The sequence below is a fragment of the Schistocerca piceifrons genome, chromosome X (genome assembly GCF_021461385.2).
Source record: "Schistocerca piceifrons isolate TAMUIC-IGC-003096 chromosome X, iqSchPice1.1, whole genome shotgun sequence".
In the NCBI taxonomy this organism is placed as follows: domain Eukaryota; kingdom Metazoa; phylum Arthropoda; class Insecta; order Orthoptera; family Acrididae; genus Schistocerca; species Schistocerca piceifrons.
Window position 1 is genome coordinate 445,630,805 of NC_060149.1, and position 22,559 is coordinate 445,653,363.

Sequence of the window (22,559 nt, forward strand, 5' to 3'; positions counted from 1 at the left end):
CATTATTCTCTCCTCTAATCTATCACCTTCCAGTAGAAAATTACAGCTATGTCCCATTTTTAATAGATCTTCATGAAGATTAATTTCATATGAACTCTTAGGCTCTTGTTGGTTCCCCCCGCGCTTGACTCCATCGACGAACCATGGTTCTGTTTATAGATTCTGAATTAGGCACCACTGTTACAAAGTCATAAACTTTACTATGTAGATTTTCCATTTCATCCGCGTATATCTCCGATAACTGTGTAGTTTCTTCTCGAGACCTTCTCTTCGCCCTTTCCACTTGCTTTCTCACTTACAGAGCCGCAGCGTCAGGTGGTCCACAGAGATGTTCTAATATGTCCAACACTTCTCCGTTCCTCGAAAGCAGCATTCCCTTGCAATGATCCGCTTTTCGGCGTAAGTACATCCATGTAACAGCACCTTCTTTAGATTCCCTCTGTTAAGATACGCGTAACCTTTGTAATGAGCAGGAGGCCTGCCCTTGTTCGATGTAATAACTTCCATACTGATGGTCACGTTAGGAACTTCGAAAGGAATCTGGGCGGGCGGGTGAGGAGGAGGAGGAGGAGGAGACAAGGGACCCATCCCTTCGTAGCAGGTAAAATCGTGGCAAATGTCCGGCGTGGCAAATGTCCGGCGTGGCAACTGTCCGGACATCGTTACAGTGCTGTGGGCGCACTTAGAACTTGTCCTGGTGTGCGAACCTTTGTGTAAAGTCTGGCGCCGGCGGGTCAGCGCTGCGGCCGCGGCGACTTCAACAGGGTTGAAGCGGAAGCGCCTGGAACCCTCTGCCTCGTGTCGCCTTGACACTTCGAGACATTACGACGCTGCTGTCGCAGTCATTCAGTGTAGATAGTTTCGTTCAGTGCATGCTGCAGACGTGTTTAGTGATCCGACTTTAGTGTCTAATGGGCTATTTTATATATTTTATTCGTTTACTTTAGTCTCCTCGTGTATTGGAAATTAAGTATGCAATGGATAAATTTGTTACCAAAAAGGCGCGCTTAGAAGTTGATGATACTGCAAGTCATCTTCCAACAATTATTGTGTTGTCAATTGATTCATCATCTTCAGGCGAGAACCGTTCACAGCCGAAACCTGGACAATCCAGTAAGGGAAGATCATATCAGGAGTATTGGTTGATCAAATACACATGGCTAGAATATGAAGCATCTACCGAAAAAGTTTTTTGCAAATCCTGCAAAGAGGCAGATCCTAAAAATCTATTACAATTTTCTTCCAAAAAAGAAGAGGAATTTACTTCCGTAGGGTTTTCTAACTGGAAAAAGGCTTTGGAAAAATTCATTCTTCGTAAAAATAGGTTTACGCATAAGGAAGGTGTTCTGAAACTAAATCCTATCACTAACCGAAGTGTGGTTTCCCAACTGAATAAACAGTTAGACAGTGATATGAAGAAAGGCCGTTTAGCTCCAATTAGAGGGAACGAAGATGTTAACTCAATTTTTTTTTCAATTTTTAGAACTTTGAAAGAATGACATACCTGAGTTTGAAAATTGCTTAGGGCGTTCAGGGTATAAGTGGACGTCCCACACTATTCAAAACGATATCATTGATCTTACAGGAAAGTCTATGTTGAGAAAGGCATTGGCTTCAATCAAAAAGACTGAACATTTTTCTATTATGGTTGACGAAACAAGTGATTCTTCGGTTAACGAACAAGTGTCATTTTGTATTCGTACTGTCGATGATTCCTTACTCATCAACAAAGACTTTATTGGCTTATATGAGACCCCCAACACTGAATCACAAATTCTGGTTAGTATTTTAAAAGACGTTTTTGCTCATCTTGATTTGTCAATGGATAACTTAAGACAACAGTGCTATAATGGTGCCTCGAATATGAGAGATAAGTTCAAAGGACTAAAACAGTTAGTTTTGGATATACAACCAAAAGCACGTTATGTGCACTGTACTGCTCACAGTTTAGACTTGGCAGTTGTAGACAGTCTTCGCCATCTTACATCTATGAAGGATATTATGGCTTTAGCCAAGGACTTAATAAACACTATAAGGGATTCCAACAAAAGGATTGGACTTTTCGGAAGCATACGCTGTGAGAGCGCCAACAACCAAGCTGGTCTATGACCCCTTTGCCCGACTCGATGGACTATGCGAGCATCTAATATCTTGAGAATATCTAAAAACGTTGAAACTCCTTTTTACATCTTCATTGCCATGCAATGAACCCAGTAGAAGATCACAATGAAATAATTCAGTGCTCTCATCTGTTGCTGATCTGGAAAAAATATATGAGGGCTTGATTTGTATATTGAATGGAAGGCATGATAGTTTTGAAGACTTCTGGGAATTGTGTTTAAAAGAAAATCCTTCCCGAGTTGATGATCCTTCGCTTCCCCGGAATCGAAGTATACCAAAGAAGTATGAAAACAACGAAGCCAGCTCACTGCACATTTTCAAAGCCCCAAAGGAATACTACAAAGCTATTTACATTGAAGTTTGTGAAACGGTGCAATCTTGCATTACTGAGCTGTTTGCTTCAACTGGACTCACACAGGTCATTGCAGTTGAACAAGAGTGCTTGCTTTTAGTAAACAGAGGTGAAACACATCTGGAAAAATCAACTGAGTTTTTCAGAAATGACCTAGACATTGAGAGACTGCGCTTACACTTGACTATGTTAGCCGATATCGCTAATAAAAAACAACTGGTCTCAAAAAACATGCGTGTTTTAAGAGTACTTTACACACGAGCTTGCAGTTGGAGAAATGTTATGTGAAGTGCATTAAGCTTCTCCAAAGAGTTCCAGTCACGACAGCAACAGCAGAACGGTCATTTAGCGCCATTAGACGTCTGAAGTCATATCTCCGATCAACAATGGGACATAAGCGACTGAACAACTTGGCTGTTCTTCATGCTCACCGAGATGTTTTGGATGAATTGGATATCCGAGCATTCATCAGCGACCTGATATTCAGTAATCCAGTCGCACGGTCGACATTTGCACCTTTCTAAAGACACTGTAGACCTAATAATGGTATTTAGAGCAATATTAAAAATCTTTATAAAATAGAGAATTAAATACATACATAATGTTAAATTTTCAGTTTCGAAATATTAGTACTAGTTTAGTACTGTATTACTATAGCACTGTATTAGTTAATTTCAAATACTGAATTATTTTTAGAGTGTAAGACAAATTAAAACTCGCTATTTACGTACTTTTTGACTGAAAGTATTAGGCATACTGTAATAACCTTATTAACTGTATTAAGGCATTAACTTTGAGATACTGTTTTTATTTAATGAACCCTAAGCCTTATTCGAAAGTAAGCTTAAATTAGCTATTTCACTTATTAATCAAAGTGCTATTACTGTGTGACAGCAATATTTTATGTTTTATTCTTTTAATGATAGTTCAGGATTTACTTAAATATAATTTTAATCTTTTCAGAGCTATATATTCACTGCTCTGTAATAGTCTAGAAGCATGATTATTTCTGTGAATTAAATTAGCTTTTTACGAAAATACCTTGCGTGTTTATGTTTTGTTTCTTTTCTCAAAGCCAAAAAGTGTTTCAGGCTTGTCAAGTTAGAGTTATGGAGAGTCCAGTTTTCGGGGTTCTAATGTTGATCATTTCACTAAAATGCTTTCAAAAAACTTTATAACTATGTTTCATCTAAAATTTAGGAAATTTACTGGGGCAAGACCCCCAGTATGCCCCCCCACACCAATATTTTTTGTAAGCCGGAACCCCTGGACATATTTCCGACCCAACAGACGGGCCAGGCTCCTGCTGGAGAAGGACGATGATCTCACCTAGGCCATAACAAAAGCCAGCTGGATGAAAACAATACATTACGCATTGGAACGGCGTGGCCCTGAAGCAGTGATGTGCTTGTTTGCACGCTACAATCATGATGTCAGTTTACTATCATACTATGAACTACACATGCAGCTGGGCAACTGGAGTGTCCCATAGAATACTGCAGAATTGATTTAGCTTTAGAGAAACACAAAATCTCTCTGAAGAGCGTCATTAGTAGACGGAGTGATTTATCAGTTAAGTATGAGAAACTTGGAGGAGCAGTCGTGTTTGGGAATTTTGTAGAGTGAAAAACATTGATTAGTGTTGCGAATAGCGTGGGGGAGACTAATGGACGATAAATAAATTAGTGTCTCAGTTGAGTGGTAGTAATGAAACAATGAGTAGGCAAGTCTCTCGTCTCCTTGCAGATTTCCTACCTGGAAACACTGGCGGCGATGATTAACTTTGGTGACGATTATAGTGATAAACTTTGGTAACATTGGAGTGAACTCTTGTAAACGTTGGAGTGATGAAATTTGGTGACACTGAGGTGTGACATTATAAAACACATGGGATAATTTGACTTCACCATTTGCTCCGACTAGACTGTTTCCTCCCACTCCCTTTGGAAGAATGACCACAGCCACGACATCTCTAGGAAATCCCTTAGTGTGAGCTGTGCGTATGAAGTATAGATCTCTATGGTACTGTGATGATGTTTCTGGGTTACAATGTTAACAGATTATTTAGTTAATGACTTGGATTCACTACAATTATTCCATGCATTGACAGTTAATGTATCCAGTTAAGAAATTTCGCTGTTCAGTGTGCAACTTCTAAACGAAAATTTTAGTAATTGTTGTATTAGCAATTAGTGGATTACCAACAGATTTGGATTTACGTATTAGAGATTAATAAAAGGGGAAGCCTAACAAATATTGACCATCTGGGGTATGTAAGTGTTGAAAATGTGTTTCAGATACCATTTTGTGAAAACTTTATTTTCCAGTACCACGTTTGGTGGTTACTTTCATTTAAACAAGATGAGTATCGTGCCTGTCGTCAAAAGTCAGTCTTCGTTGAGACTCTACCATTCATTCAGAGAAAGTCAGAAGGACATGACATAAAGAGAAGTAAATAACTTAGGATTACGTGACAGTTTAATTCAATACAGGACACTAATTAATATATTACTATATTAATTTAAACATTTATATATATCTCCAACTAGACCGTCGACAGTATACACACTGATAGCCTCCCAAACATAAATTCAGAAACTCCAAAATAAAGTTCAAATATTAATTAGAACATTATGTAGTGTTGTCAGTCACTGTGCGGCTAAACTGACCATTCAGAAAAGTGATCTGTGCAGGTAGGTGCAAAAAACTGAAGCTAGGTCATCAGCACGAAGTCTTCGACTGGTATGCAGGCAGTCTACAACTGAATTTCACTCCAACACTATGCTTTTATGCGAGTTGATTTTTATATTATTCAAACTACTAACCAGCCTCAGAAAAAGTTTAGGAGTCACTCTTGGAACATGTTTCCGGAGGGTCAATGTGTGTGTGTGTGGTGGACCGATTGTATTTCCACATTAAAGTGAGTTAGTTGTTAATAGTGCCTCAGGAAACGTTTATACGCGATCTCGCGTGTGGATGTTCTGCTATGGCGATAATTAAGTGAACTTTCAGTGGTGCTTGGAACTGAAGATTAGATACCGTGAACTTAGATTCACGTATTGCCGTTGGACTGGCTCTAAAGATATTTTTTTTATTTTTTAATAAAATATGGTTGCAGCTTTCTATTTCTAGATTTTTACTGTAGTGGCGTTGAGACATTCCCACTTGCCATTCCATTATTCAGAGTTGATTGTAAGCATGTTAGAATCTTCAATCGGTGGCGAAGAAAGACGATGGAGACACGATGTAACCATATCTCCTCCTGTTGAGCTAGAGAAGTTGCAAGACGTTTGCTGCACCTTCTCATTAAGAGTTGGTCAACGTAGCCCTCCATATGGAACAACTCACGAAGAAGAACTTCCAGCATGTTCGAAGCAGGAACATCATACATCTCATCCCCATTAGTTAAGAAAGGGTCGGAACTGCTACATGTTCTCTTAGTGTAAAGTTTCAGATAAATAAAATTGTTGATTGGATGCTAGATACAAGATATTATTACAAACATGAATCAGAAAAACTGTTCAGACGCAAAATTTGGCTCTGTGTATGGCAATGTATGGTGAACTCCCTTAGGTGAGAAATATCACGGCCTGCAAACATTAACCTACCATCATATTGTGCTTTCACATTAGCCCCAGTTACAAAAATAAGCGTATACATTGTCACTTAATTATAATTCCTTGGAAGTCTTTAGGGTAGCCAACTTTATCATAGAATTCCTCTTATCTAAAAACAATATGAACCACTATAGCAGATATAGCGAACAGTTCCTGTTATTAATAAATGAAAGTGATTAATAATTAATTGAAGTATTACATGATGTTAGTACTGGATATAGCCTACTGCTTGATGTAGTTTATAACTGACTAGAATAAACCAGTATTCTAAGATAATGTCAAAAAAACCTTAGGATCGAGCTCTTCTTTACTGGTGAAGACACACATACACGCACGCACGTACGCACACACACACACACACACACACACACACACACACACACACACACACACACAGGGAGAGAGAGTGAGTTCTGTCAGGCTAAATAACTTGGAATTGACTGATTTAAAAAAAAGACTTAAAATTTCAGATTAGATTGAACCAAACTGTTGAAGATAATTCATTTATTTATTTAAAGAAACAAAGTAATTTGTTACATTTGCATACTCAGTCTTATAATAAGTGCCTGCATAACAACAGGACAGTAAATTAATATATTTCCACACAGTACAGAGAAATACTGTATCAGTAGAAAGAAATACTTATACTACAACTATTTTATGTCAATTACTACTTTTCTAGGGCCCTACTTCTACCAATATTTAAAAAAGACGTTTAGGAGTATATCGCTATGCTTATCATGTTCGTCTATATCCTATATGAACATCTTTGTGTATAGTGTCTCCAGGAATCCATTTCCTTCACATCTTGCACAATTATATTAATACTCTCCCTTTCTCACTTCTTTATGTCACACGTGTTCATAGTTGGTGTGATCAGTTACTGCAAGTTTCATCAACTCTCTCTTATGGAAAAAATGTAGAATTATTCTCCTCTTCAGTTTTGAATGAGTGTCCTGAAACAAAGGTCAGCCACATCAAACAGTTATCTATAACTTACAGCTAACGGATATAATAACTGCCATTACATAGCAGACATAGACATTTCCACAAATATTAATGATGATTTGCACAAGACCATATCGTTAGTTTGAAATAGTGTGGGCATGTGCCTAGCCAGGCATGTGCTACCTATTACAAATAAAAGAATCTCAGGGTCAGGCTTGCAGTTACCATCCGGGACATCATTCTTAATAAATTATGTATTTCAAAGAATTTGACACCAAGATACGTACAAACATCGTTCAGCAGCAATATCAGGGACAAAAAAGTGCAGCTGAAAATGTGAAGTGCTCTTTATGAGAAGTGAAATTAGGGAGTTGTTTAGTAAGAAGCAAATGATTTGCTATAATTTATATAGGTTGCATTTCTCAAGGCTTGTAATTTCTCTAATATTTGGCCTTTCATTTTTTGTTGTGACACTGAATAAAGCAGCTACTGAAACAAGGCTAAGGCATAATAACAATATTCTAAGATTAGTAGGTTAGTCTGCTAATTTTAGGACAAATAAAGAGCCAAAAATTTAATTTTTATCTTAGGGTGCTAAATTTGACAATAATCCATTTCAATGAGCGGGGAAAACTGATGTTAAGTGATGTTCTAAAATATAATTTTAGCAAGCAGATTGATGGTAGGGCTATCAAAGATACTATCATGCATGTAAAATATAGAATTGATTATTTAAAGAATCCAAAGCTTGAACAATATGGGATTACTGTAGCAGTAAACAAAGCCATTAATAGTGAATCCAACAGGTCTTCCAATATTAAAAAAAATATTGTGGATAGTATTAACAACATGCTTAGTGATGAGGATGCGATAACCCCTAAGGTAGATAAAGGGAATCAGGCGTTGATTGTGGAGAAGGCTGAATACGTAACTAAAATGATTTTTGTGGAAAAGAAGATGAAAAGAATTGATATGGATATAACTTCAAAAGTCCAGAGATAACTGAGTGAAAAGCTAAAACTATGTAGTGAAATATTTCCTCCAAGAGAAAACACAACAGCTTAAAGTTATCAACCCATGTACATTATGCTTACGCTACAGCTTAAGGTTCATAAAAAAGAAATGCCAGTCAGGTCGATAATGGGAGAGGTGGTTCTTTTAGTGAAATTGCTAGAAAATTCATCAAACTACTAAAGAAACGCTTCCAGTATAATCACCAGTATGCAGTGAAGAACAGTTATGAGTTGACGAATAATATTCATGATGTACCAGTAAACGCAGACATGTAATTTGTGTCACTGAATATAGTAAACTTATATGCTAATACGCCATTGACAGCACTATTGTAATTCTTAAGAGAAATTTAACTGAGCAGAATAGAATATTCAGTGATAAGATTAATGAATTTATTGATTGCTGTCTTGAATTCTGATGTACCATTACTTTAAATATGAAAATGAAATATACCCCCAAAAATGATGGACTGGGTATGGAACTTACATTTTTGGGCGGATAGCCGATATTATTATTATTATTTACCTTGAATAAAAGATTTTTCTCGAAAATGTCAGATTGGCAGAAAAGAACAGTGCATTACTTCAGGTATGTTGATGATAAGCTGTTGTTGATTAACGGTAATGGTGATGCCATCAGTACAATGTTATTAAGTTTAATGTTTTATATGAAAAAAACAAAATCACCTATGAAGTGGAAATTAATATCTTGGTAAAATTTTAAATTTCAATATTAGGAGCGTAGGTTGGTTGGTTTGTTGATTTGGAGGAGGGGCCAAAGAGCGAGGTCATTCGTCAAGTCGGATTAGTGAAGAATGGAGAAGGAAGTCAGCCGTGCGCTTTCAAAGCAACCATCCTGGAATTTGCCTGAAGCGATTTAGGGAAATCACGGAAAATCTAAATCAGGAAGGTCGGACGCGTGTTTGAACCATCGTCCTCCCGAATACCAGTTCAGTGTGCTAACCACTGCGCGACCTCGCTCGGTGTTATTAGAAGCGAAATAGGAATTATGCTGTTGGGGTTTTCCGGAAAAATACCTGTACTGATGGTGTTGTAGACTTCCGTTCAAACCACTCAAGTCAGTGTATAAAAGACTTTTTAAATTTTCCATTATCACAGGCCGACCAGGAACGAGAGTTAAATTCCATTAAATACAATGCTAAAGTGAATCGTCATCCTTCATACTCGTATTATGCGAGTAATCTTTACGATAAAATTGTCATTAAAAGTTTAGAAGTATACAAGAAGCTCTACCCCTAGTGAACAATAAATTAATAGACAGCAGTAGCAGATTCATTTCTTTGTCGTATTACGGTAAAATTAGTACGACAGTGGCATCAGCTTTTAAAAAGCATAAAATGGTAGTTTCATTTATATCCACGGTAGTCTTTGTCGTATTTTAATTATTAATATTGACAAAAGAAACATTTATCACAAATCAGGTGCTTATAAGTTAGAATGTCGAGATTGTGATGCCTGTCATGTGGGGCAGACGGGAAGGCGATTCAGAGTTAGGTTCAGTGAACGCGTAGCCTTGGAAGGGAAAGATAAAACTAGCTTCGGTGCCCACCTAAATAAAAGTGGACACAGTGTTCCGTCTTTGACTTCGAATCTGAAGTTGCTGCATTGAGGTGAGAAGGGCACACTTCCTCCTTGAGGACATGGAAATGTTCTGTCATCTAAGGTCTTCTGGTATTGTTCTGCTCAATGAGCAGGTGGCAGTAAGTAGTGACAGTTTTTGAGAACTTTTTAAAAGTCACCTCCTTGGTGGCAGAGATAGTTAAAACCAGGCGGGAGGTATTCTGCGTACGATGTAGTAACGCTTGATAATAATGAAATTAGAACAAAGTTTGTGCTTTTAAATTTTGTTGATTTTCCTGTAAGCGTTATCATTATCCTTGATGATAATGTTATTAACGTCAATTCAGTATATTATATACGTAATTCACTGAATTGTCAATACATCCTTTACAGGCTGCTTTATTGTACATCAATTTCTCTCTCAACAGCCATGAAAATGTAGTTCATATGCTTGTGTTACATAGCATGTAGTTTTTGGTATTTAATACAATACATTGTAAATGAAACTGAAAATGATAATTCAAGCTTTTAATAACGGTTAGAACTTTTTTAAAAAAAAGTCTTAACATTAATTTTAAGTCGCAAGTTTCCCATCAAGATCAGAGGGTTATTCCACCAAGTCTTTATATAAAAAATGGTTCAAATGTCTCTGAGCACTATGGGACTTAACATCAGAGGTCATCAGTCCCCTAGAATTTAGAACTACTTAAACCTAAGTAACCTAAGGACATCACACACATCCATGCCCGAGGCAGTATTCGAACCTGCGACCGTAGTGGTCGCGCGATTCCAGACCGAAGCGCCTAGAACCGCTCGGTCACAACGGCCACCGTCTTTATATCGATTTTACTATACCTTTTCGTCTGTTTAATGCTAAACTCTTATTTTACTATCATTGTGATTTGTCTTCTTTTATTTCAGTACAAAATTTGATTTAACTGCTTGATCGTGCAACAGGACAATTCCGCCCTACAGTACGAGGATAAACGGCAACGTCAACACTGGAAGCAGCCCACATCCCCCCGGCAAAGGAATCTAACATTATTCACATAAGTTCCGGTAAGGTTAGAAACTCCGATGCTCCATAAATTCAAAACGACCAGGAATGCCGTCGGATGGAATCATCCTGTTGCACTACAACAGCTTTCCCATCGCATGCCTGCAGAGCATTATGTATTTTCCGTGAATTTTAAACTTCATCACCACATTTTAGGTCACTAAAGCCACCACTTCCCGCGTTCTACAATCACGCTTCCGTATTCGCGTGCTCGGGTTTTTTCCTTTGAGCACTCGCTTGGTGCATGCTTCCTACACTAGTCGACTCCCCCGGTCGTCGCTATTCATCGTGAATACTCTGAGCTCTGTTTTACCGTTGCCGCTCGACGTCCCACGGCAGCCTATCCGTAGGGGGCCCGGGTTCGATTCCTAGCCGGGTGGGAGATTTTATCCGCTCGGGGACTGGATGTCGTGTTGCCCTTACGTTCGTATCGTCGTAACTGACACTACGCTGTAGAGATGGCTGTATAGGCACGTCCAGAGAGGGGGAAGGGGGGGGGGAACTTTAGTGAGACAGTCTTCCTTATTCCAGTTAGCACGATTAGGGAACTTACGATTATCTGCAAGATCTCTCCGCACCGCTCCTCCAATACCTGATGCACGTGGTCTACAAAAGCAACCGATTGCCACGTTTCATATACCTCTGATGCTTCAATTCATCCAAATTGATTCACGTTCGGAATCTGTAATAACCTCACTAGATATTATCGGATTCTTTATGGCAATAAATACACTGCCACCGTTGGCGCCAACCTACCCTTGCCGTATGCATTCCAATCGGAATTCTGTATTTCTTCCATTCACTGCTGGTTCCAGATACCACCTAGGCATTATTACCTTTAACAAGCGAGACTAGTTTTATACATCTACACAAATACTCCGCACGCCACCGCACGGTACGTGGCGGAGGGTACCCTCTACTTGTCATTATCTTTCCTATTCCACTCGCAAACAGAGCGAGAGAAAAATGACTGCCTATATGCCTCCGTAAGAGCTCTAATTTCACTTATCTTCATGGTCCTTACGCACAGTGTATATTGGAGGCAACAGAAACGTTCTGTAGTACGCTTCAAATGCTGGTTCTCTAAATTTTGTCAATAGTGTTTCTCGAAAAGAATGTCGCCTTCCCAGAGATTATCATTTGAGTTCCTGAAGCATTTTCGCAACACTTACGTATTGTTCGAACCTACCACTAACAAATCTAGCAGCCCGCCTCTGAATTCTTTCGATGTCGCTCTTTAATCCAACTTGGTACGGAGCCCAAAATATCGAGCGGTACTCAAGAACAGGTCGACTAGCGTCCTATATGCGGTCTCCTTTAAAAAATTGAAACACACATTTGTAAAACTCTCCCAATAAAGCGAAGTCGACCATTCGCCTTCCCTACCACAGTTCTCACATGCTCGTTACATTTTATATCGCTTTGCAACGTGACGCAAAGATATTTAAATGACTTGGCTACTGTATCCGAACATTACAGGTTTTTTCTTCCTACTCATCCGCATTAACTTACATTTTTCCACATTTAGGGCTAGCTGCCAAGCCATTCATTACACCAACTGGAAATTTTTTGTAAGTGGTCTTGCGTCCTCCTACCATCAGTCAACTTCGACACCTTACCGTACATCACAGCAGCATCAACAAACATCCGTAGATTGCTGCGCACTCTGTCCACCAAATCATGTATGTATATAGAGAAAAATAGTGGCACTATCACACTTCCCTGGGGAACTCCTGACGATATCCTTGCCTCAGCTGAACACTCGCCGTCGGGGACAACATACTGGGTTGTATAACTTAAAAAGCCTTCGAGCCACACACATATCTGTGAACTTATTTCATGTGCTCGTACCTTCGTTAACAGCCTACAAATCTACAAATACGGAATCTGCATGTTGGCCTTCGTCCAAAGTTCGCAGTACATCGTATGAGAAAAGGGCCAGCTGAGTTTTTCACGAGCGATGTTTTCTAAAACCATGCTGTTTCGTGGACATAAGATACCTAGTCTCAGGAAAGATCATTTTTTCGACCTGAGAATATGTTGAAGGATTCTACATTCTACAACAAACCGAAGTTAGGGACAATGGTCTGAATTTTGCGGGTCCGTTTTTCTGCCCTCCTTATATACTGGAGTCACCTGTGCTTCTTTCAGTGGCTTGGGACTCTTTGATGGGCGAGAGATTCACAATAAATGCAGGCTATGTAAGGAGCCAGTGCCGTAGAGTACTATCTGTAAAACAAAATTGGGATTCCATCTGGACGAAGTGATTTATTTGCTTTCAGATCTTCCAGTTGTTTCTCTACGCCAGAGATGCTTATTACTATGTCATTCCGATGGTCAAATGGTGGTATGTTTGTACGATTCTCCTGTGTGGACGATTTCTGTGGATCCTCAACTGGGAGACCTAGGGCAGCTGGCTACGGCACTGGGGTCGCCATGGCTCCATATCCCTGTCGTGGCCTCTCATTGACGCTCTTCCAGCACGTCTCGAGCTTCAATATGTGGTTCTTCAGGCTTTTGACAGGTGGTCACTTTAATGCGGCTGGACGGTGTAGTTCGTTAAAATTCATGACCGGGTTCAGCTTTGTGGCCATCATCGGATACAACGAGTACAGCAGTGACACATCAGCGCGTAGTCAATAGGCGGCCATGTATCACTGCTGTTCTCATTGGATCTGACGATGGCTGCAAAACAGAGACCGGTCATTAATTTTAATAAACGGATAATGTATAATTTAATGCGTTGCAAAGTTCACCGGTCCTCTCCACAGGCCCACGTGGCCTTATTTCTGAACTTGTAAAAGATAATGTCATTAGAGACGCGGCAAAAGCAGGGGTGGGGGAACACGGTCATCTGTGTCATTTCAAAGGAATCTGCATTTAACTTAAGCTATTTGGGGAAATCAAGGAAAACATAACTCTGGATGGTGGAACGATTTGAACAGCCGCCCTCCATCTTATCACGACGTCTATCAGCTTGATATCGATGGCCGGCGAGACACGGAACAAAATGAGTCAGCAGTTCATATCAGCAACAACAATGCGATCTATAGCCAGCAACATCTTCTGTTACAACTAGGGAGTCACGAAACAACAGCAGAGATCGGTTCTACGACAACGCTCTCTGCAGCACCTTAGCAACTGGCAGGGCGTCCCTAAGGAATCAGAAGTGAAAGTTACGGAATCTGGCACAGAAAAAAGATATTGTTACTATTTACAATACATTTCAATTAGATGCAGCGTATAGTAGCGACGGGCAGCGTTTGCATCTGTTGTCGTCGAATGGTAGCGATCTAAGGGACAGGATGAGCAGCAACCTGCTAATGTTTGTTGATGACCCTTTAATGAACGGGAAATTGCCACAGTTGATTACTGTAGGAGATACAGGGTGACTTGAATAGAATTTTTGTTTGGTGTGATGAATGACGGCTTGCTCTAAATGTGGAAACACTTAAGTTACTTCAGATAATTAGGAAATACAATTCTGTGATGTTCGTGCATAGTATTAGTGGTGTGCTGTTTTACAATCAGTTCGATTAAATATCTGGGTTTAATGTTGCAAAGCGATGTGAAATGCAATGAGCGCGTGAGGTCGGTTGTGGGGAAGGTTATTGGTTCAAATGGCTCTGAGCACTATGGGACTTAACTTCTGAGGTCATCAGTCCCCTAGAACATAGAACTACTTAAACCTAACTAACCTAAGGACATCACATACATCCATGCCTGAGACAGGATTCAAGCCTGCGACTTTAGCGGTCGCGCGGTTCCAGACTGTAGCGCCTAGAACCGCTCGGCCATCCCGGCCGGCAGAGGATAATGGTCGACTTTGGTTTATTAGGAGAATTTTAGGGAAGTTCAGCTGATTTATAAAGGAGACCATGTACAGGACAGTTTTTGGCCAATTCTTGAGTACTACTGGAGTGTTTGGGATTCCTACCCCATCGAACCAAAGAGACACATCGGAGCAGTTCAGAAGCAAGATGCTAGATTTGCTACCGATATCCTAGATCAACACGTGAATATTACAAAACTGCTCCGTGAATGCAAATGGGAATCCCTGGAGAGAAGAAAACTGTTGAGAACGTTAAGAAAACTGTTATCTGAAACTGCACGACGGTCCTACTGCCTTCAACATACTTGTCGCGTAAGGACCGCAAAGACAAGATAAGGAAATAAGAGCTCTTATGGAAGCATATAGAGAATCTTTTTTCCTCATACCATTTGCGAGTGGAACAGGAAAAGCACAGACTTGCTGTAGTATAAGGTAACCTCTTCCATGCATCGTATGGTGGCTTGCGAAGTATATCTGTACATGAAGATAACAACCAACTACGGAAAATCTTTCTTGGAAGTGGCTACAACAACAAAAAGTATCGCAAGTTTTCAGAACAACAGCGAAGACTAGAGCAAAAACGCTTCTGTTTTCGCTATTCTGTGGATCAGTAAAAGGTTCAAATGGCTCTGAGCACTATGGGACTTAACATCGGATGTCATCAGTCCCCTAGAACTTAGAACTACTTAAACCTACCTAACCTAAGGACATCACACACATCCATGCTCGAGGCAGGATTCGAACCTGCGACCGTAGCGGTCGCGCGCTTCCAGACTGTAGCGCCTAGAACCGCTCGGCCACTCAGGCCAGCGATCAGTAAAAGGGGAAAATTAGTATGTTCCTGGAGAGACATACATAAGATATAACTTCAGGCCTCCAAATAAAATACGCCTGCTCATGAAGACTGTGAAAGGCAGCATAGGCCTCTCAAATCCCGCCATTTACAAAACGCCGTGAGAGAGTGGACAGTATTTCGTCGGAAATACCGTGTGCATGACAGAACAACGCCAGATTGAACATCAGAGGTGTCTGCGGCTGTGCTATAGAGAGAAATCGACGGTAGCTGAACCTGCATTGAAAAACGGACGTAAAATTTCGTTCAGCGAAATCTCTATCATCACAAAAGCTAACGGTTCCTGCGACGCGTAATTAAGGAAACTAATTAGATGAAAATATCACATAGTAACATCAGCAAAGACCGTAGTTTGCTGCTGAGCAGAGCGTGACGCACGGCTCGTGCGAGGTTAAAGCGGCCACGACGGACATACACTATACGGTGATGCACTGGGCACCAGTGACAACTCAATCAGTATATTGGCTACGTAACGAGGAGGAAAGCTACCCCTTGGCTGTCATTCACTAGTTGACAGCAGTCGGCAGGATGATAGTGGTGGTATAACCCTTCACGGGGCTGGATGCCCGAGAAAATTTCATTTAGCCATATCGCCACGAGACCATGAATATGGCTATGGATATGTATAGGTATAGTTAGCTATTTACATTTTCAGCAAGTAAAGATGGAAACGGTAGAAGTTTTAACTAAAAAGAACGTGATATAAAGTAGTAAATAAATAATCCAAGTACTGTAACAAATTTACTGCGGTATAGTTGAAGAACTGTCTGCAAAATATTTAAGGACACAATAGAACAGTTTTAGAACGTTTCTCCAAGAGACCAGAATTTTACATCTGTGTCACCAGAGTATCACAATTACGATAAATTTATACTTAATCTTTCCAGGTGTTGCGCTAATCCTTGATGAAAAATACCGGACTACACTGCGTAGCGCACTAGAAGCTAGTCGCTCTGTTCTCAAAATACGTCAGCAGTTCATTAATACGTAGTTTCGCTGCAGCAGGCATGTATTCACCTACCTTAATTCTCCTTCTTCTGGTTTCCTGGCTTTCCATGTTCAGGAAGAGGCAAACGACAATTGGGGCACAGAGGTCGAGAACCGTTGGCAGCACCTGTTGCACCTGAAACCGAAAATAAAGAGACGAGTGAACTTTTCGACCGTAGTGTTTGTACTGTGGGTGCAGAAGTATCTTTCGTAAAGACCGACATTTATAGAAATAGTAGCGGTCATTTATCAACAGGGCACCAGTCACGTCAAAGGTTATAGAATACATCCAGCTTCGCTAAAGTAAATATATCATACGAATATCATCATCATCATCATCATCATCATCATCATCATCATCATTATTATTATTATAAGGTAAGATACCTATAATGTGTCAGATAAACAAAATCATGTGCGTTTCTTAGTCTTCGAGATTACATATTTTTGCTTGTCTGGTTCTGCGACAATTCCACGAAAGTCGTCCACGAGCAACGAAATCATTTAGAATAAATGCGAACCACAATTTCTAGGCGTCAGACGAGGCACTGATTTCAGGTGGTATATTCCGTATCTTTACCAACGCTATCTGAGCAGAATTTTGATACGAAGAACGTAATGGTGTTTAGGGTCTAACGTCTCATCTGAGACGAGGTCGCTGGACACAGAGAACAACCTCAGATTCGACAAGGAACCACCCCACCACATACCGTAATGGATGAAGGGTCATCACTACTGTAACGGCCTAAGGAAAAAGCGTTTCCTTAAGAACTTTTTTTGGGCGGAAGGAAAGGTGGCAGAGAAATTCTACCTCTACATGGATACTCTGCAAATTACATTCAGGTGCCTAGCAGAGGGTTCATCGAACCACCTTCACAAGTCTCTATTATTCCAATCTCGTATAGCGCGGAAAGAATGAACACCTATATCTTTCCGTACGAGCTCTGATTTCCCTTATTTTATCGTGGTGATCGTTCCTCCCTATGTAGGTCGGTGTCAACAAAATATTTTCGCATTGGGGGGAGAAATTTGGTGACTGGAATTTCGTGAGAAGATTCCGTCGCAACGAAAAACGCCTTTCTCTTAATGATTTCCAGCCCATATCCTGTATCATTTCTGTGGCACTCTCTCCCATATTTCGCGATAATACTAATCGTGCTGCCTTTCTTTGAACTTTTTCGATGTAATCCGTCAGTCCTATCTGGTAAGGATCCCACACTGCGCAGCAGCAGTCTAAAAGAGGACGGACAAGCGGTAGTGTAGGCAGTCCCCTTAGTAGGTCTGTTACGTTTTCTAAGTGTCCTGCCAATAAAACGCAGTCTTTGGTTAGCCTTCCCCACAACATTTTCTATGTGTTCCTTCCAATTTAAGTTGTTCATAATTGTAATACCTAGGTATTTAGTTGAATTTACTGCTTTTAGATTAGATTGATTTTTCGTGTAATCGAAGTTTAACGAGTTCCTTTTAGCACTCATGTTGATGACCTCACACTTTTCGTTATTTAGGGTCAACTGCCACTTTTCGCACCATTCAGATATTTTTTCTAAATCGTTTTGCAGTTTGTTATGATCTTCTGATGACTTTATTAGTTGATAAACGACAGCGTCATCTGCAAACAACCGAAGGCGGCTGCTCAGATTGTCTCCTAAATCGTTTATATAGATAAGGAACAGCAAAGAAATGGCTCTGAGCACTATGGGACTTAACTTCTGAGGTCATCAGTCCCCTAGAACTTAGAACTACTTAAACCTAACTAACCTAAGGACGTCACACACATCCATGCCCCAGGCAGGATTCGAAACTGCGACCGTAGCGGTCGCGCGGTTCCAGACTGTAGTGCCTAGAACCGCTCGGCCATTCCGGCCGGCAAGGAACAGCAAAGGGCCTATAACACTACCCTGGGGAACGCCAGAAATCACTTCTGTTTCACTCGATGACTTTCCGTCAATTACTACGAACTATGACCTCTCTGACAGGAAATCACAAATCCAGTCACATAACTGAAACGATTATTCATAAGCACGCAATTTCACTACGAGCCGCTTGTGTGATACAGGGGACCCAACGAAATACGAAGAAACGGAGATGTTCAAATAAACCTCGTAGCTTTTGGACTGCATTCTGAAGGAGGCTATTGAAATACGAGTGTCCGATGGCCTGATCAACAGAGACGGCTGCTTCATTCTCAGTAAAGCGTGGGACCCAGCGCTCAGACGACATAAGCCGAGAGCGAAATCCGCGTCCGGCGGTGGCTGCAGAAGCACTGAGGGCCGGAATCCGCACACAAATTCCACAATTGGGTTTCTTCACTGCTCCTTCCTACACGGCGTGCGACCAGGTTGTTTGGAAAGGAGTGGGGAGCAACAAGAGTGTAAAGGTGGTGGGATGCTGCCAAACAGTAGACAAGAAGCTTCAACAAAATCAGCCTTGAAAGTGAGTCTCACAGAATGAAAGAGCAGAAACAGCTCATTCTGAAGATGACACCGAGATACGGAGTCGACATGTCGTTTTATGTAAACGACTGGACTCGTCTGGACACCCAAGAGAAATTACAAAACTTCTTCCTTCTTTTGTGAAACTTTAGTATTACCACCAGTACAGACGACTAGAAGATTATTTTTTTTGTTTTCAGTCATTGTAGTTAGTAATTTTAGTAGCGTATCTCTGCGAGACCTACAGCTATACAGTCGGGTAGTTTCACCTTCTTGTTGTAGCGGTCTGTCTCTGAATGCTTCGGTTAGTACATTGTGTTACACTGTTATGAAGTTCCGTAGACTTGGATTAGATGGGACAGTGCCTTTCATGTGTGGACACAATGAGAACTGGTCCTATCCGGATAGAGCTAGGGGACAGGATTTAAGTTGCTGCCATGAGCTGTCGTCAATGGCAGTTGCGCAGTACACAGGATAATCCCTCCGCCCTCCCCCCCCCCCAAACAGACTATGAATATCCTAAATAGCTAATAAATATCGAAAGAAAATATTCGTAAAATGATAAACGCAAAGGGGCAAGTATTTTCTATAACGGGTGTCAGACGCTTTTTCTCTGCTGTTTTGGCATATATTGGCAAAGTCGTTTTTGTAATGTGTATATGGAGTCGTCGCAAATACTGACCATCAGGTCTTACATGTGACGCCCTTTGTCGACGGAAAGCGTCGGTTTGTTACGAACAAAATTATTTTTAAGCGGAATTTTAGGTGCCTATTCGATAGGCGAGTCCCCAGATTAGTCTAAATCGATACTCGTTTTACGGTGTGCACTGTACTAACGAAGATATTAAAACACGAAGAATAAGCAGTACTCCAACAGTGACACCATATCCCTGGCCAACGCTGACTACTACCGCTATGTAGCAGCACTGCTCAGTCGCTGCTTGAGTACTGAATATTCTTCGTGTTTTAATGACCCTGTTAATTTACATCGATAAAACAAATATCGCACTAGGCTAATTTTGGACCGCTCTATCGAATGGGCACGCAAAACTTAGCTTTAAAAATCATTTTGTTCGTAATAGCAAGCAAACCGACGCTTTCTGTTGACGCTGGGCGTCACATGAAAGATGTGATGAGTTGTATTTTATTTGGGCTGACTTCAGACACTTATTTCAAAAGCGAAACTGCAAATAGCTGCCGAAACACAAGAAAAAATACGCCTAACCACTCTTCGGAGAGAGACCTTGTATAGCTGAAATATTACTTTTTATCGACCAATACACTGAGTCAATTACGTTTTCGCGAGAATGATTTACTTGATTTAAGACCAACTGAGAGTTCCTGGACAGAGATGCAGGTCACAAAATGTTTACTGAAAGTGTGGTTCTTGGCTTACCAGGCACAGTGAAATGTTACCTGACCTGCACGTCTACGGTACATAACGGGACCAACTGCGAACTACTGCCTTCATTTTTAGCTCATTCACCACCTATTATGCCAAGACGTATTATCATGTATGCACATTCACACGTTGTAGAATATCCATAATGGATAAGCTTGAACATCACGTAGATAACCATAACTCATAAAACTTGTTTCTATAGTGTGATGAAAATTCACCTAAGTGTAGAGCTCGTGACACGGCTCAATCAAAACAAGAGAACACGCCTCCAGTCAAAGAATTTGCCAGAGAAATTAGAAGACGTTTGTAATGAACAAAGTGGAAGTTTGGTAACCGAACAGCAAGGTCATCGGTTCAAAATGGTTCAAATGGCTCTGAGCACTATGCGACTTCTGAGGTATCAGTCGCCTAAAACTTAGAACTAAGGACATCACACACATCCATGCCCGAGGCAGGATTCGAACCTGCGACCGTAGCGGTCGCTCGGCTCCAGACTGTAGCGCCTAGAACCGCACGGCCACACCGGCCGGCAAGGTCATCGGTGTCATCGGATTAAAGAAGAATGGGGAAGGAAGTCGGCCGTGCTCTTTCAAAGTAACGATCCCCGCATTTGCCTTAAGTTATTTAGAGAAATCACGGAAAATCTAAATCAGGATGGCCGGACGAGGGATTGAAGCGTCGTCCTCCCGAATCCAGTGTGCTAACCACTGCTCCACCTCACTCGGTAAGTTTGGTTTTGTATCAACACGTAGTAAGGTAATATCGAGCAGCAGACCAGGACGTACATTCAGCCCACCCGAATATTCGTTTCACGATGGAGGGGAAAAAGGATGGCTACCCTCCATTACTCGATGTATGTCTGGGGAGGAAGGCTAATGGCACGTAGGGAGATGACGTTTATAGGACCCCAACTCTATGACTTGTATCCACAGGCTGGTACTTCTCAGCATTAGGCTCAGCGTGAAGGGGTACTTCGTACCTTGGTTCACAGGGCCCACGTCATAGCAGACCTTGACAGTGTCAGCTGGGCTAGCCCACCTTGAAATCACCTCTCATCAGAGTGGTTATAGTGAAAGACATATCAGACTTGCACTGCGCCAGTACTACTAATACCGAATTGGCACCAAAGCCAACGGCCTTTTGGCTGGCGCAGGGAGCATTCCCAACTTGATCGGACATATTTTGTGGAAATATGATGTGAAATATGTTTTTAGACCACCATCTCAGATTACAATTCTTTTAGTTTCCGTAAAGGACGATCAGGGTTTGTTTAAGGCGGGTGTCTATAACATTCCTTGGAGTTGTGGCATGTTGTATATTGGTCAGACCATTTGCACCGTGGACGACCGGTGCACTGGGCATAAGCGTCACACAAATTTACAACAACCAAGTAAATCTGCTACTGCTGAATATTGTCTCGACTCCGGTCATCCTAAGGAAATAACATCAAAGAGATTCTTGCATGCACTTCCAGCTGTTAGGATTATGTTATTAGGAAAGCAGTTGAAATTAATTTAGCAAGTAAACTTTTAAATAGAGAGGGAGGTTTTTCCTTAAATTCGGCTTGGAATTGTGCTCTCTCCCTTGTCAAAAAACAGAGGGACAGAGTTCATTGTACCTCACACATTGTTTATTAGTTTACACTATCCATAACTTCTTAGGCTGGTCATTTTTGTTCGTGTTCGTGTGGTGACGCTAGTATTTAGTGTGTGTGTGTGTGTGTGTGTGTGTGTGTGTGTGTGTGTGTGTGTGTCACCTTCCTGGAATTGCTCTGCAAAACAGTTTTAGATTCTCTTGCGCAGCACTCACTTGCGGCAGTGTTGTCTTCAAAACGACGGTGTGTGCATCGGTCGCTATATCGGCGTTTCTCAGCGACATCACCAGACTGCATTCCCGTAAGTTGTCTGAATAAAAACAACGATGGTTGAGCTCTTGTCGCGTCTTGAGTGAAATGCAATAAGCGAAAAATTCTATTCTGAAAAAATCGACAAGGCGACGAGACTTGCTCTATTCAACATCAAGCTACCACCAAACGACAAAGAGCACAAATGCACATGAAGGACCTACGCCTTGACGGCGTAAACGAAATTCAAGCCAATACGATGTGAGAGTTGAACAAAAAGAAGAACAAGAGTACAAAAACCTGTTGTGTTAAAATTTGTGCATCACGGCCTGAAAGGCCATTCACCCTTTTACTACCAGAATGCCCGTCTAGTAATGAAGAATGAATCCAAATATTGTCTATGGCTGTGCTGCTGTTCCCCTGCACCCTAGCTGGAATAAACACATTCTGCATCAGATCGTATGAGTTTAGGAGATCTACCAACATCCTTTTTCTTGCACAATCATGTCAAGTTTTTGTCA

The 22,559-nt window shown here is 41.0% G+C and overlaps 1 protein-coding gene across 1 annotated transcript in view; it reads right to left on the minus strand.

Moving 5' to 3' along the window:
* Positions 1-16,396: 16,396 nt before the first annotated feature.
* The window catches only part of LOC124722411 (collagen alpha-1(I) chain-like), a 193,558-nt gene continuing 187,395 nt past the window's right edge, over positions 16,397-22,559 (minus strand). The window contains exons 9-10 of the mRNA XM_047247579.1: positions 16,680-16,748; positions 16,397-16,497 (exon numbers count right to left, since the gene is read on the minus strand). Coding sequence (XP_047103535.1) covers positions 16,397-16,497; positions 16,680-16,748 — 170 coding nt within the window. The remainder of the gene's footprint in view (positions 16,498-16,679; positions 16,749-22,559) is intronic.